The sequence below is a fragment of the Lynx rufus genome, unplaced genomic scaffold (assembly GCF_022079265.1).
Source record: "Lynx rufus isolate CCGP_SWC_20201006 ecotype Redwood Valley unplaced genomic scaffold, mLynRuf1.p SCAF_1, whole genome shotgun sequence".
NCBI classification, from domain to species: Eukaryota; Metazoa; Chordata; class Mammalia; order Carnivora; family Felidae; genus Lynx; species Lynx rufus.
The window spans coordinates 197,207,003-197,221,892 of record NW_025814823.1 but is presented as its reverse complement, the minus strand read 5'-3'; the positions used below and the strand labels follow the sequence as shown (position 1 = coordinate 197,221,892).

Below are 14,890 nucleotides of genomic sequence, written 5' to 3'. Positions count from 1 at the left end.
AGACAGGGAGGAACTAATGGGTCAGTGGCCTGGTTGAGCTTTTCATTATTTACTAGACGCAGTTATTTACTGAGCACCTGCCGATCCCTGTGCTGTGTGCTGGCATCACAGTATCAACAAGCGAGTCCACGTTCCCACTCTGAAAGGTCTGGCAAGTTAGAGTGACGGAAGATAAACAGATAAATAAGAGAATTTTAGGTAACAATTTGTAATTTGAAGAAAAGAAACAGTTGTAGTAACTTTGGGGCATGAGAGCAGTCCTCCTGAGAAGGGGACATTTGAGCTGAGACCTGACTATTGGGAAGGAGACAGCTCTGAGATCTGGAGGGAGAGCAGAGAGAGTGGCTGTGCAAAGGCCCTGAGACAGGGATGAGCCTAGAATGTTGGGAGGACGGACGGAAAGAAGGCTGGCGTGGCTCCAGGGGAATTAGTGAGGAGAGTGTGTTAGGGGATAAGGTGGAAGAGGCAGAGGAGGACCAAATCACGTAGGGCCTTCTAGGCCATGGTAAGGAGTTTGGATTTTACTCCGAGTGTGATGAGAAACCATTGGCCAGTTTTGAGCAGGAAAGTGATATGGTCCGATTCACGCTTTTCAAAGACCTCTTTGGCCCTTGTGGACAGTGGGTTGTGAGGGGGTGGCGACAGTGGAACCATGAGACCAGCGGGAGCCTTCCTGTCGCCCAGCTGAGAGATGGTGGGAGTGTACTCATTCTGGAACGGTTAGGATGACTGTAGGGCATGAAGAAGGAGGGACAAGGGGCTATAAACCTCACACCCGTGTCCCTCATTCTCTTCTCATCTGCTGCCCTGGGGTCACTTGACAAAACTTGTAGGTCAGGGGTTTTTGAGTGGAGTTGGGGGAAGGCAGAGGAGGGGGGGGGACACCCAGCACCGTGACCACCCTAGTGGCCTTTTACATCCCCAATCTTCTACCCTTTCCTAGACATGATGGGGCTTAAAAATAACAAACATCCAATTTTTTAAAAATGTGTTTATAATTATTTTTGTAAATGTTTATTTTAGAGAGAGAGTGTGAGGGGGAAGGGGCAGAGAGAGGGTGGTGGGGACTGAGGATCCGAAGCACGGAGAGCCCAGTATGGGGCCTGAACTCACAAACCGCGAGATCATGACCTGAGCCGAAACCAAGAGTCAGATGCTTAACTGACTGAGCCACCCAGGCACCCCACAAATATACAAATTTTGTAGAAATCCTACTTTCTGAGTGTTTACTAAATGCTTAGCATTGTCCTGATGTACATGTATTAACTCATTTAATCTTCACAACCACCCCGGAAGGTAGCTGCTGTTATCTCATTGTGCAGTTGAGGAAACAGAGGCACAGAGAGAGGAACTAACCTGCTCAAGGTCATTTGGCTAATGATGGAGCCACGATTTGAATTCGGGCAGTTGGTCTCCAGAGCCAGTGCTCTCAACTACTGCCCCTAATAGCTTCAATGTAGCAGATATGGGATTAAAGCCTGTGTGTCGCGTGTTTATTCTTCCCTTGAAAATAGAGTTCCTGGGGCGCCTGGGTGGCTCAGTCGGTTAAGCGTCCGACTTCGGCTCAGGTTATGATCTCACGGTCCGTGAGTTCGAGCCCGTGAGTTTGAGCCCCGCGTCGGGCTCTGTGCTGACAGCTCGGAGCCTGGAGCCTGCTTTGGATTCTGTGTCTCTCTCTCTCTGACCTTCCCCCGTTCATGCTCTGTCTCTCTCTGTCTCAAAAATAAATAAACATTAAAAAAAAAAAATTAAAAAAAAAAGAAAATTAAAAAAAAATAGAGTTCCTTATTAAAACAGCAATGTGAATGAGTTACTGTTTCCTCAAAAAGACGGATGAATACAAAATTAAAGAACAAGATTTTTTTTTTAAGTACCTGGGAAGCTATTCTCAACTTTTATCATTTTGTCCTTGTTTCTGTTACTAATCACCACCTGCTTGAGTGGGAATCAGTATAGCCTCAGGCCAAAGACACTGTTAAGGGGCTGCAGACTCTGAGGTTAGGTTCTTCTGTTGCTATGGGCTTGCGGTTTGATGTGGTGCCTTGTTTAAGGGTCCTTGCGTGCCAGTCTCTGCCTTCCTGCTTGACTGGCAGCAAAGAGTCAGAGTCAGGATGTCACTTTGTTTCCCGACCACACCTGGTGACAACTCCATTCCCTGCCTTCCTAGTAGAGTTGCCAGATGAAATACATGTGCCCAATTAACATATCTTTTTTTTATACTTACATATTTATATATTTGAGAAAGAGAGAGAGAGAGGGGGAGAGAGAGAAAGAGAGCACACTCAAGCAAGGGGAAGGGCAGAGAGGGAGGGAGAGAGAGAATCCCACGCAGGCTCCATGCTGCCAGTGCAGAGCCTGACGCAGGGCTCGGACCCATGAACCGTGAGACGACGACCCGAGCCGAAATCAAGAGTTGGGCACTCACCCGGCACCCCTACAGGTACCCAATTACATTTGAACTTCAGATAACCAGTGAGTAATTTTTTTTAGTATCAGGATGTCCCATGCAACCTTCGGGATATACTTATACCAAAAATTTATTCATTGTTTACCTGAAATTTAAATTCCACTGAAATGTAGTCCTATATTTTTCCCCCTCTAATTTGGCAGTCCTATTTCCTGACTGTAGAGTCTACACAGGATAGCCTCCTCGTCCGCTGCCCATTGTGGTTAGCAAAAAAAGAGGCACAAAGAATCCATGTGGCTTTTCTTCTCTTTGGTGCATTCTGTGCTGGGTCAAGACTGCCCTGGCTCCTGCCAGCTCTTTATTCCCAGTCCAGCCCCCACGCCTTGCTATGCTAGGATCGCCTTTCTCGCAATCCTGTGGCCACGGCATTTTAAGAGAGTTTGGGCCTCAAGCATGACTGTCTTTAACAGGCTTTTTTCCTCCCAGATGACTTAGGTCCCCTGTCATTACGAACGATTCCAACGCCACTCCGACGTTCCCAGGGGGCCCTCCCAGGGTGGTCTCACGACAGGGCACCATGCTGTAGCTCAGTGCAGTCCCATAGAAATGTCATTCCAGCCACACATTTATTTGAAAACTTTTGAGAAGCTACATTTGAAAAAACTTGAAGAAGCAGGTGCAGTTACTTTTAACGATATATTTGATTTTATCCCAGTATGTCCGCAGACTAACATTTCAACATACAGTCAATATAAAAATTATTCATGACATATTTTACTTTTTTTTTTTTTGGTACTAAGCCTTTGAAACCGGTGTCTTTTACAATGACAGCACATCTCAGTTGGGATCCTGAAATTTCAAGTGCCCAAAAGCCACATGTGGATGGTGACTGCTGTATCTGGGCAGTGCAGGTCTAACGGTTTGGAGTCTTGACTGGCAAGGCTGTGTCACCCACAAGTCCCTTCATGTCTCTGAGCCTCAGTTTTTGCCTCTTTGAAATGTGCCAGCCGCAACTCTGAGTACCTAACATGTACGAGCTCTTTCATCTCACGATACTGTTACTTGCTGATGACTATTTTTATTGTCCCCATCTTACTAAAGAAGAACCTGAGACCCGAGTGGCAGGGCTTGTCAAGGCTGAACAAGAGTCCTAACTCTTGACCATCCTGCCTCCCTTTTTTTTTTTTTCCTTTCTGACTGATCCTAGGTCTCGGCAGAGTAGTCTTTTGATACTGGGAGGAACTTTTTCACTACTGTGACTTCTTTGCAATCTGTGACCACAGGACAAGAGGGAAAGAAGTTAAGTCTTTACTTTCCTATTCCTGGCATTCCTACTCCTTTGGCTAGCTCTGCTTTCTGGGAGTTTGCCTTCCTCTGCCATTCAGTTACTGGAATGCCCCTGCCCTGGTCACACTGGCTCTGATACAGTTTCTTTGCTCTCAGTCACATGCCTGCCGACGCACCCAGGTTCAGGAGAATGTGGGAACCGCCCTGGATTTTAAGGCTACGCCCAGGCTGTCTCTTAGCAGGGATGATCTCTGCAGTTGGCTGACCTCCCGGCGTGCAGATTCTCCCTGGCTGCAGCTTTGTGTACTCTTTTCCCTGTTCCCCCTCCTTCTGGGGGTTCTCCTGAGGGAGTTCTCTCTGGAGACTGGCTGGACCAGCATTGGAGAGGAGGACCGGTCCTGGGTGGCAGTCTCACTGTGGGCGTCTTTGCCGAGGGCTGGACCACGCTGGGCTAGGCACCAGCCCGTGTGTCCCCATGTGACCCCATGGGGGGCTTGGTCGAGGTCAGAGGCCCAACCTGTACCTTCAGCAGACAGTGGGGTCAGCTGGGCTTCCTGTGGTCCACGGCTCCCCACCCACTTTCGTGGCTAATACATTTGTCTTCATCCTCGCCACTTCCCCCTAGATGGACAACCAAGGACTCTTCTGGGTACTTGAGGTAGCTAGCGTTCTCACAGCCATTCCTATTACCGCTTTTAACTCCTAGTTTAGTCTCAACATACTACAGCTAGTATAGATCTTTTTTTTAATGAATAGACTTTGCTTTTTGGAGTACTTTCAGGTTTGCAGAAAAATTAAGTGGAATGTACACAGAATTCTCATATAGTCCCATTCCCCCAACCCCAGAATTTTGTAGTTTCCCTGCTCTAAAAATCTTCCTAGTCATCCCTCTCCCTCCCCTCCCCCCTGGGAAAACACTGATCTTTTTGCTGTCTCCATAGTTTTGCCTTTTCCAGAGTGTCCTATGGCTGGAGTCGTGCAGTACACAGCCTTCGCAGAGTGGCTCCTTTCACTTAGCAATGTGCATTTAAGCTTTCTCCTTTTCCTGCTTAGATAGCTCATTTCTTTCCTTTTTCTTTTTTTAATCACTGAATGATATTCCATTGTATGGACATAGCACATTTTATGCATTTACTTCCTGAAGTACATTTTTAGTAACTTCCAAGTCTAGGCAGTTATAAATTAAACCGTTATAAGCCTTTGTGTGCAGGGTTTTTTAAAAATCACTTTTTTATTTTTTATTTAAAAATTTTTTTTAACGTTTATTCATTTTTGAGAGACACAGAGAGAGACAGAGCATGAACAGGGAAGGGGCAGAGAGAGAGGGAGACACAGAATCTGAAACAGGCTCCAGGCTCTGAGCTGTCAGCACAGAGCCCAACGCGGGGCTTGAACTCACGGACCACGAGATCATGACCTGAGCTGAAGTTGGACGCTGAACCGACTGAGCCACCCAGGTGCCCCTTTTTAAAACTCACTTTTAAACTTTTTTCTATAGTGGTAAAATACACATAGCATGAAATGTACCATTTTACGCATATTTAAGTATGAGTCCAATGGTGTTAAGTACCTTCACATTGTTGTGCAACCATAAGTACTGCCCTTCTCTGGAACTACTTCCTCACCCTGAACTGAAACCCTGTCCCCATCAAATAATAACCAGCCCCTGGTCACTTCTAGTTTACTTTCTGTCTCTGTGAATTTGACTACTCTAGGTAACTCACAAAAGGGGGATCCTACAATAATTTGTCCTGTCGTGTTTGGCCTTCAGCATAATGTCTTCAAAATTCTTTTTAAACTTTTTAAATCTTAAAAAATGAATCTTAAAATCAGCTTAGACTTACAGAAAAGTGGCAAAAATAATGCAGAGGTCCTAAATAACCCTCGATACAGAGTCCCCTAATTTTAACATCTCAGACAGTCACAGTACAGATGTTGAAACCAGGAAATTAACAGCATTGGAACACTATTGACTCTCCTGACCTCACTCACATTTTGACAGCATACCTATAAACGTCCTTTTTCTGGCCCGGGATCTAACCTAGGGTACCACATTTCATTTTATTGTGATGTTCCCTTAGACTTCTTTAGTCTGTCTGTCTTTTGGGACCATAACACTTTGGAAAGTCCAAGCCAGATTTATAGTATATCCCTCAATTTGAGGTTTTCAGTTGTTAAAACTAAAAAGATTTTATAGATTTTGTAAAATTTTATAGATGTATCGTTTATATTTTATAAATTATAAATATTTTATAAACACTTTATATTTCATTCTTAAATTGAGGTTGGACATTTTTGGCAATAAGATCATGGTTAACATCCTGTCCTTCTTAGTGGCTCAGAACAGGGGCACATGATGTTTCTATATGTTGTTACTTAAAATATTGTTAATTTTGATCACATGATTGATAGAAGATGGTGTCTTCTGTGTTTTTCCTCTACAAAGTTACAATTTTTCTGTTACAATTAGTAAATATGGAGAAAAACTTTTATATTACACAAATGTTCTATTTCATTTCAAACTTAATTTTAAGTAAGCATTAATTTTAGCATCCATCAGTGGTTCTGCCCTGCAGTAATTATTACTGGTGTTCTTGTGGTAATTTTCTATTTCCCTTATTCCTTCTACATTTATTAATTGCAATTTTTCTATAAGCACAAACTGTCCTTTCTTGCCCATTCATTTATTCAGGTATTTATATCAGTATGGACTCTTGGACTTTTTATATATATATTTATTTATTTATTTATTTATGGACTATATATTTTATATTATATATATATAATATATATATTATATATATTATATATATATTCTTGCTCAGATTATGCCAGTGCTGGCCATTGAGAGCTCCTTCACATTGGCTCCTGTGTCCTTTCTGTATGCCTCCAACAATTTTTGAGCACACCCTTACTTTCAGACACCACAAGACGTTCCAGGTTCATCTTGTACTTCCCTGTCCCATCCTTGGAATCAGCCATTTCTCCTGGGAGCCCTGGTTCCTATTTTGGCGGAATGGTATTTAGACACCAAGTTCTAGGCTCTAGGTATGCTCATTGCCCCTGGGGTGTCATTACCCTCTCAACTAATAGAGCTGGGAAATATATGTGTGTATACTAATGTGTGCATATGCACTTATCTACATTTCTTTCTATCTCTATCTTTTCTATCTATCTATCTATCTATCTATCTATCTATCTATCTATCTATCTTTATATATTTAAGACCATGAGTTCGTACTGATACCTACAATTCCAGTCCATCCAGTCCATGCTCCCTCTCATCCCTACTATCCTATCCTGTTCCCTCATTCTTTCCACCCCATTCCATCCACCTGCTGCAGTAACCAACCTCATAAATTTCTGATTTAAAAATTTGGAATGCTCCACAGACTTGCCTTTTATTCTTGTGCATTAACCTTCTCCATATTATTCCAACTTTGGTATATGTGCTGCTGAAATTGAGCACTAGAGTAATCTATTTAAAACAGAAAGCAGGGGCGCCTGGGTGGCGCAGTCGGTTAAGCGTCTGACTTCAGCCAGGTCACGATCTCGCAGTCCGTGAGTTCGAGCCCCGCGTCGGGCTCTGGGCTGATGGCTCAGAGCCTGTTTCTGATTCTGTGTCTCCCTCTCTCTCTGCCCCTCCCCCGTTCATACTCTGTCTCTCTCTGTCCCAAAAATAAATAAACGTTGAAAAAAAAAATTTAAAAAAAAAAACAGAAAGCAGATCGCCCCTGTTCAGACCCCTCTGGTTGCTTCTTACCACCATTAGAATTAGAATAAAATCCAAACCCCTTATCCCACCGTACCTACTTACTTTGAGGCCCTCTGGGATCTGACTTGTGTTTTCTGTTTATTTTCTCTGCTTTCTGCTCTCGTTCACTCTGCTCTGGCTGTTCTTCCCCCTCTTTCTCCTGCCCTTATGCCCTTTGGATTTTTTCCCCCTAAACCTGAATTGCTGTTCCCACCACACACTCCCAGGGCCATGTGCTTCTGGTCTCTGATAAGCATGCACATCTTCATGGAGGCCTTCCTTAAATAGCTCTCCTACTACTTTCTAATGTTTTGTTTTGATTCTTGGTAACAAGAATCAGTATGACGTCATATATTCAATTTGACGAATATAATATATTTATTTACTGTCTCTCTTCCCCACTAGAATATAAGCTCCGTGAGGCAGGGGCTTTGTTTTGTTCACAGAGCTTAGAAGAGTGCCTGGCATATAGTCCGTAAATAAGCAGTCGGTAAATATTTGGTGAGTAAAGTTTGTGTCAGGTGTTTTTACATGTGTTATTTGACTTAATCCTCATAAAAAGATAATTGGAAGTGAATACTATTTTTATTCCAATCTATCGGTGAAAAAATGGAGGGTCCAGGAGGTCAAGTGCTTGCCCTAGGGTATGCCCTTGGGGAAGGGTTGACCAGAGATCTGGCCCTCGTTCTCTCTGACTCCAGAGTCCATGTGTATGCTCTGCTTGCTATAGCGTGTCTTTGTAAACTGGGGGTTTGAAGTTGTACTTGCCATGTTGCATCCACGCGACTCCTGAAACAGAATGCTTACAGGCACCAGTGACAGTTGCAACAAAGTTTATTACAATGAGAGGCAAGGCCGACCGATCGGGACCAACACTCTTGATAAGAGTGTGGCCCCGAACAGCCGGGGTACAGAGTTTTTAACAGCCGGGGTACAGAGTTTTTAAAGCCGATCACATCGTTTTACCGTTATCTGGGAACAGAACAGAGAAACAGTTCCCAGATGAGTTAAAATAGTTGCCAGATGAGTCAGAAACAGTTATCGAATGAGGTGATTATTTTAGACTTTCTGCCGCTAAGTTGCAACCAGTGGATCTCCTTGACCTTGTCTCTGATGCTCTTTTTTGAGCTTTTGTTTCCTTCATTGGTAAAGCCTGATTCACAAGAGTATGAAGTATGATTTACAAGAGTAAAAGCAAGGTTGTTATCTTTTGACCTTCAGTGTCAGAACAAAGTTGTTATCTTTCAAGCTAAGCGTTAGCCCTACAGTACAATTTAACCCTTACAGCCACACACAGTAATTGTCAGGATACAATTGTAAAGCTATAACACGAGTGTGTTTTATGAACTGTAAAGCACTGTACAGATAGGGGAATTCTTAATATCGTTGCCATAATTATACCTACCATTTATTAAGACTCACAGTGCACCAGCCTGAGCCCTGTATCACCCTGTCACTTAATCCTTCTAGCAGCCTTTTGAACGTGAGATGAAAAAACGGAAGCTCAGGAAGAAGCGTGAACGTGCCCAAAGTGACAAAGCGGGTTAGGCCTGGCAGCCTCACTCCCGAGCCGAGGGCTTAGCTGTCTCTCTCAACACCTCCGTGTCCCAAGCAAGGGTACGGACAGACATGCCTCTGAGGGTTTCTTGTCGCTCTTTCATCACCAGGCAACTTATTCCTGGAATTCCAAGAGGAGCTGGAGCGTGTCTATAAGGTCTACTGCGCCAGCTACGACCAGGCCTTGCTGCTGGTGGAGACCTACCGGAAGGAGCCAGAGCTTCAGCGAGAGATCCAGGGCATCATTGAGGCAGCGGTGTAAGTAGTATGACCAGTGAGCACACGTTTCCGCTGCCATTGACTCCGAGGTCAGGAGCCGTTAAGGTCTCACCCCTCCTTGGTGCCGCTCACGCTGCTTCAGGAGTGTCTCAGTCAGGCGAGGCTGCAGAGACAAACAGCCCCCCCCCACCCCCCCGCTCTTGGCGGCTTCAAACAGCAAAGGTTTATGCCTTCCTTATGCGCCACTGCGGTTGACTTGAGGCCCTTGTCTGTGTCATCCTCACACTGGGGCCCAAGCTTGACGGGAGCCACTCTCTGGATTATTGCCAGTAACTGTGACAAAGGGAAAAGAGCTCTGAAGGGTCTAATGCTGGTAATTAAATGCTCCCGACCAGAAATGGTCTCTATCAGCTCTCGTGATCCGTGGGCCAGAACTAATCACGTGGCTTCATCCGACCACCAGGAGGCCAGGGCTTCTACCCTGCCATGTGTCCAGAGGTGGAAGAACAGAAACATGTGGTGAACAGCACTCGTGTCTACCGTAGGAAGGGCAGTGAGACGGAATTACGGGCTGTGGGACAGGACGGCAGTGGCACGAAGCTGGTTTGTATCACCTGGGAGGGCCTCTCTCCAGATAGCTGAAGACTGTCCCACGAAACAGGATCAGAACTGCCCTGGGTGGCTTCACTGCCCAGAGCTGGCCCCAGCGGGTGGAAGCTCTAGAAGGAAATATGTAGAGAACAAATATTTTTTTTTAAATTAAAATTTTGAATGGATAGCAGTTATGGTTCAGAAACTTAAAAGCATCCGCATTTAGGCAGCCAAAAATTCTTCCCAACCCCGTCCCTTCCTCTACCCAAGTCCTACTCCCAGCCCCAGCGTTAAGGTAGCCACTTTGAAATTGCTTATGGATCTTGGCAAAGTTCCTATGTGTGAACACAAGCAAATACAAACATATACTATCATTTTACTGCCTTTTTAAAGAATGTTTGTATTTTTTTTCACTTACACCGTATCTTGGATAGCTTTCCATTTATTTGTTTAAATTTTTTTTAACGTTTATTTATTTTTTTTTAATTTTTTTTTTCAACGTTTATTTATTTTTGGGACAGAGAGAGACAGAGCATGAATGGGGGAGGGGCAGAGAGAGAGGGAGACACAGAATCGGAAACAGGCTCCAGGCTCTGAGCCATCAGCCCAGAGCCTGACGCGGGGCTCGAACTCACGGACCGCGAGATCGTGACCTGGCTGAAGTCGGACGCCTAACCGACTGCGCCACCCAGGCGCCCCTAATGTTTATTTATTTTTGAGAGACAGAGAGAGACAGAGTGCAAGTGGGAGAGCGGCAGAGAGCGAAAGGGAGACACAGAATCCGAAGCAGGCTCCAGGCTCTGAGCTGTCAGCACAGAGCCAGACGCGGGGCTTGAACTCACGAACTGTGAGATCATGACCTGAGCCAAAGTCGGATGCTTAACCAACCGGGCCACCCGGGCGCCCCAATATCTTTCCATTTCAACACATACACGTGTGATCCTGTGAATGGCATATCCTTCACCACATGGCTGTTTCCCAGTTTATTTAACTGGTCTCTGTTTTGTTTTGTTTTTTTATGTTTATCTATGTTGAGTGAGAGAGAGAGAGATGGAGTGAGAGAGCTCTGAGAGGGGGAAAGGCAGAGAGAGAGAGAGAAAGAGAGAAAGAATGAATCCCAGGCAGGCTTTGCTCCGTCAGCACAGAGCCCGACACTGGGCTTGATCTCACAAACTGTGAGATCATGACCTGAGCTGAAATAAAGATTCAGACATTTAACTGACTGAGCCACCCAGGCACCCCTAACTGGTCTCTTATTAACGGACATTGGTTCACTTCTTTTCTTTTGATGTTACAGGTAGTGTTGAGTAATTATTTATGAGCATATGTCATTTTACTCAGGTACAGGTATTTCTGTGAGGTAGATTCCAGACATGGGTTGCTAGGTCAAAGAAATTATGTATGGATAATTTTGATACTATTGCAAAATTTCCTTCTGTAGAGGCTACACCAAGTTGCATTCCCGTGACCAAGGTAGGGGTGTCTGTTTCCTCATAGCCTCACCAGACTATGTTATTAAACTTTAGAATATTTGCCTCTGAGACAGGTGACAAATGGTGTCTCAGTGTAGTTTCATGTTGCATTTGCTTCTTATGGTTAAAGTTGGTCATCCCTTTGTATATTTAAGACTTGTTTATATTTCCTTGCCTGGGATCGTCCTGCTTCTTTTCTGTTTTACAAAGGCTTATGTCTTCCCCAGGACTAGCTCACCAAATGGAGAGAGATGAAGGTTATTTTCTGGAAATCAAAATAGGGCAGGAAGAACAAAGGTTATTACCATTTCATCTTGCTTAGACATTCCCTTTACACCCAAGAGAAACACAGTATATAGATTTAGATCTTTCTCTCTCTCTTTTTTTTTTTTTTTGAGAGATAGAGAGCAAGCAATAGGGATGGGTAGAGAGAGAGGGAGAGAGAGAATCCCAAGCAGTCTCCACTTGGTCAGCGCAGAGCCCAACGCAGCCCTCGAACTCACGGACTATGAGATCATGACCCGAGCCAGAGTCTGGAGTCGGATGCTTATCCGACTGAGCCACCCAGGCGCCTCGATTTAGGTCTTTGAAGATGACGGTATCTCATGTGGAACCTCCTGCTACCTCCCCTCCTCCTCTCTCTTACCTTATGCCCTCAACCCCCCTGAAGCCTTCTTTTTAAGTACCCATGTCCTAGCCCCTCCCTGCCCCTCAAAACCTACATTCACTTCCTCCTTTGATTCATCCTTCCACGGGTCTTAACAAATTTAGGCTTTTGCAACGGTCACTAAATACATTTCAGTAGGAGAGAGGCAGATAACAGAAATGAGGGAAGCAAGGTGCCCGGTGCGAGGCAAAAGGGAGCAGTGGAGACTGAGGCCAACCAGAGCCAACAGACCCTGTGGAGAGAGTGGTTGCAGCCCACCTTCCACTGATTGTTGCTCTATCAAGTAGCTTTTGCTATGTAGCAGACCACCCCAGAATGGAATGGCTTAAGACAGACATTTGTTTGGCTCACGTTGTTGCCTGTTAGCAATGTGGCCGGGCTCAGTAAACCGTTCTGTCAGCCCTGGCCGAGCACCTTCACGTGCCTGTGATCGACCGAAGGTCAGCTTTGCTGATCTTGGTGGGGCTCTGTCGTGCATCTGAGACACGTGAGCTGACTCAGCTCTGGCGGTACAGCCTCTCATCATCTGGCAGGTGGCCCAGGCTCGTTCACACGGTGGTCACAGGATAGAGAGAGGGAGAGAGCAGGAGGGAGGGAGAAGGACGGTGAGAGGGCAGGGCAGGCCTTTAGAGGTCTTGGCTGGGAATTGGCATGCGGCGACAGACCCAAGGGGTGGAAAAATAGAATAGAGGAGCTTCAAGGTCATATTCAGAGGGTGTGGATACAACCACCACCACCACAACAAAGGGTGCGAACACAGAGAGTAGAATGATTACAGCCCTATTTTACAAACCATCTGCCTCAAATGCCATGTAGGAATGAGATCCTCTGATTTTTCCAGAGAAGTCAGAAACTTTGATATAACGTCTCCCAGGCGCCAAATGCTGGCATCTAGCTCTGACATGTTAGAAGCACTGTTGGGGGGCCGTGGTTGGTACAGAGGCTGCTGTTTGTCGTGCCTTCCACACTCTGGTCTTTCCCAGCCAGGCCAGTCCAGACTTTTCTCATGGGCTCCAGTGCCACACTGCCCAGTAGCGGACCTGGCTCTGCTCCTAACTCACCTTGGTGAAGCCATTTCATGAATCAGAACCTAGTTTCCTTACTTAATGGGAGAGTAATAACTACACCTCATGGGGACACGGACTCATTGTACCCAAGTGACACTCTATGAGCCCCAGCTCTCATCCTTGTCTTGGCTATCCTTGTCTCTTGAAACCACATCGTGGCTCTCAGATCTAATGGTTCCAATGCTCCTTTTTTATAACAGACATTAAATTATTATCCTGAGGGGTGCCCGGGTGGCTCAGTCCGTTGAGCATCCGACTCGATGTCAGCTCAGGTCATGATCCCAGGGTCATGGGATCGAGCCCCATGTTGGGTTCCACACTGAGCGTGGAGTCTGCTTAAGATTCTCCCTCTCCCTTTGCCCCTCCCCCCCATTAATATCCTGAAATATATTCTCGAAATCTACATATATATGCTACCTATATACAGAACTTAAAAAAAATCAATATAATGGCTCAAAATAAAAAGGAGAAGTAAAAGGAAAATAATTTCTAATCAAGTTATATGTATTTCGGTGTGCAAATACTTGGGCACCACTACCCTAGAAAATCTAATGAAGCAATCAGATGCTGGCACCTACTTATAATAAAATAAGTTTGGATTCAAGGAAAGGAAAGTCAGAAGCCATTCTGCATAAGAAAGAAGTAGGGAAAAAGGAGAGAGCAGAGAATGTGCGTCCCCTAGAATGACAAGTAGCAATGATAGCAAATTTGACTTCCCTGTGTATGATATGAAAAAGAAGGAAACGACATAGGTGATGTAGGGATAGCATCACATCTGGGTGGGGGTGGGGGGGCAGTGGAAGTGAGGAAGTAATGATGTTCTTCCAGATGATCTGGGTCTTGTTTATGAAGGGTAGCATCATAATAATTTCCAGTGTTCTGGTAAGTGACTAGATGGAGTTCAGATCTCAGTTCTTGAAATCACAGCACATTTTGAGGCATTCATTCAGTCTCTGAATGTTCAGAGGGACGTAGGAGACATAGCACTATTCTGCACAGTGCGGGACTGTCGTTGCAGATGTCCCGCTTCCCTGGTCCCTGCCCACTAAGTGCCTGTAGCTGCCTGGTGCCCGAAGGTTTCCACAGTGCCCCTCGGGGAAAGCCTCTGGTCCAGTGTTGCACCAGGGATGCCGTTCTTCCTGTCAGCATTGCTGTCTCCTCTCTCTTGAAACAATAATCCTGGCTTTTTTGTGCTTCTGCAGTCAAATGCTCTACCAATGAGCTATACCTGCTCTTGGCTTTCTTGTGCTTATGATCATGGGACTCTTTCCAGAGCTTAGCCAACCAGAATCCCCACATCGACCGTAAGTGGTTCTTTCTCATCCGGATAGGATGGACCATCTGATCAGATTCTTTGTGATTCCAAAATGCATGCTGCCTCCCGCCCTTTATTTGGGTGGGTGAGTGGGTGAGGTGTTCAGTTTATCCTGTCTCTTAATGCAGCCCCCACCTTGAGGGCCAAGGGGATCAAAGGCTCGCCCTTGCCGTATGCAGGAAGTTCTGCCTCTGATTGTACAGCTGTCAGCTGGGGGAGGCTGCCTTGCAGAGGCATGAAGCACTCAGAATGATGGCGGAGGCAGTTTGCAGAAGGCAGATAAACCTTCTTTGTTTTCCTTTATTGGCAATCTTGGTTTGTTTTATTTTTATTTATTTGTTTGTCTATTTTAATTTTTATTTTAGACAGAGAGAGAGCACGTGAGCTGGGGAGGGGCAGAGGGAAAGAGAGAATCTTAAGCAGGCTCCACGCTCAGGGCAGAGCCTGACGCAGGGCTCAATCCCATGACTGTGAAATCATGACCTGAGCTGACAGATGGCTCAGTCAGTGAAGTGCCCAACTTTGACTCAGGTCATGATCCCACAGTTTGTGAG

The 14,890-nt window shown here is 45.4% G+C and overlaps 1 protein-coding gene across 1 annotated transcript in view; it reads left to right on the top strand.

Annotated features, from left to right (window-relative positions):
* Positions 1-14,890, top strand: part of ARHGEF37 (Rho guanine nucleotide exchange factor 37) — a 58,161-nt gene that overhangs the window by 21,322 nt on the left and 21,949 nt on the right. Inside the window, exon 4 of the mRNA XM_047092471.1 lies at positions 9,116-9,263. Within this exon, the coding sequence (XP_046948427.1) occupies positions 9,116-9,263 (148 nt within the window). The remainder of the gene's footprint in view (positions 1-9,115; positions 9,264-14,890) is intronic.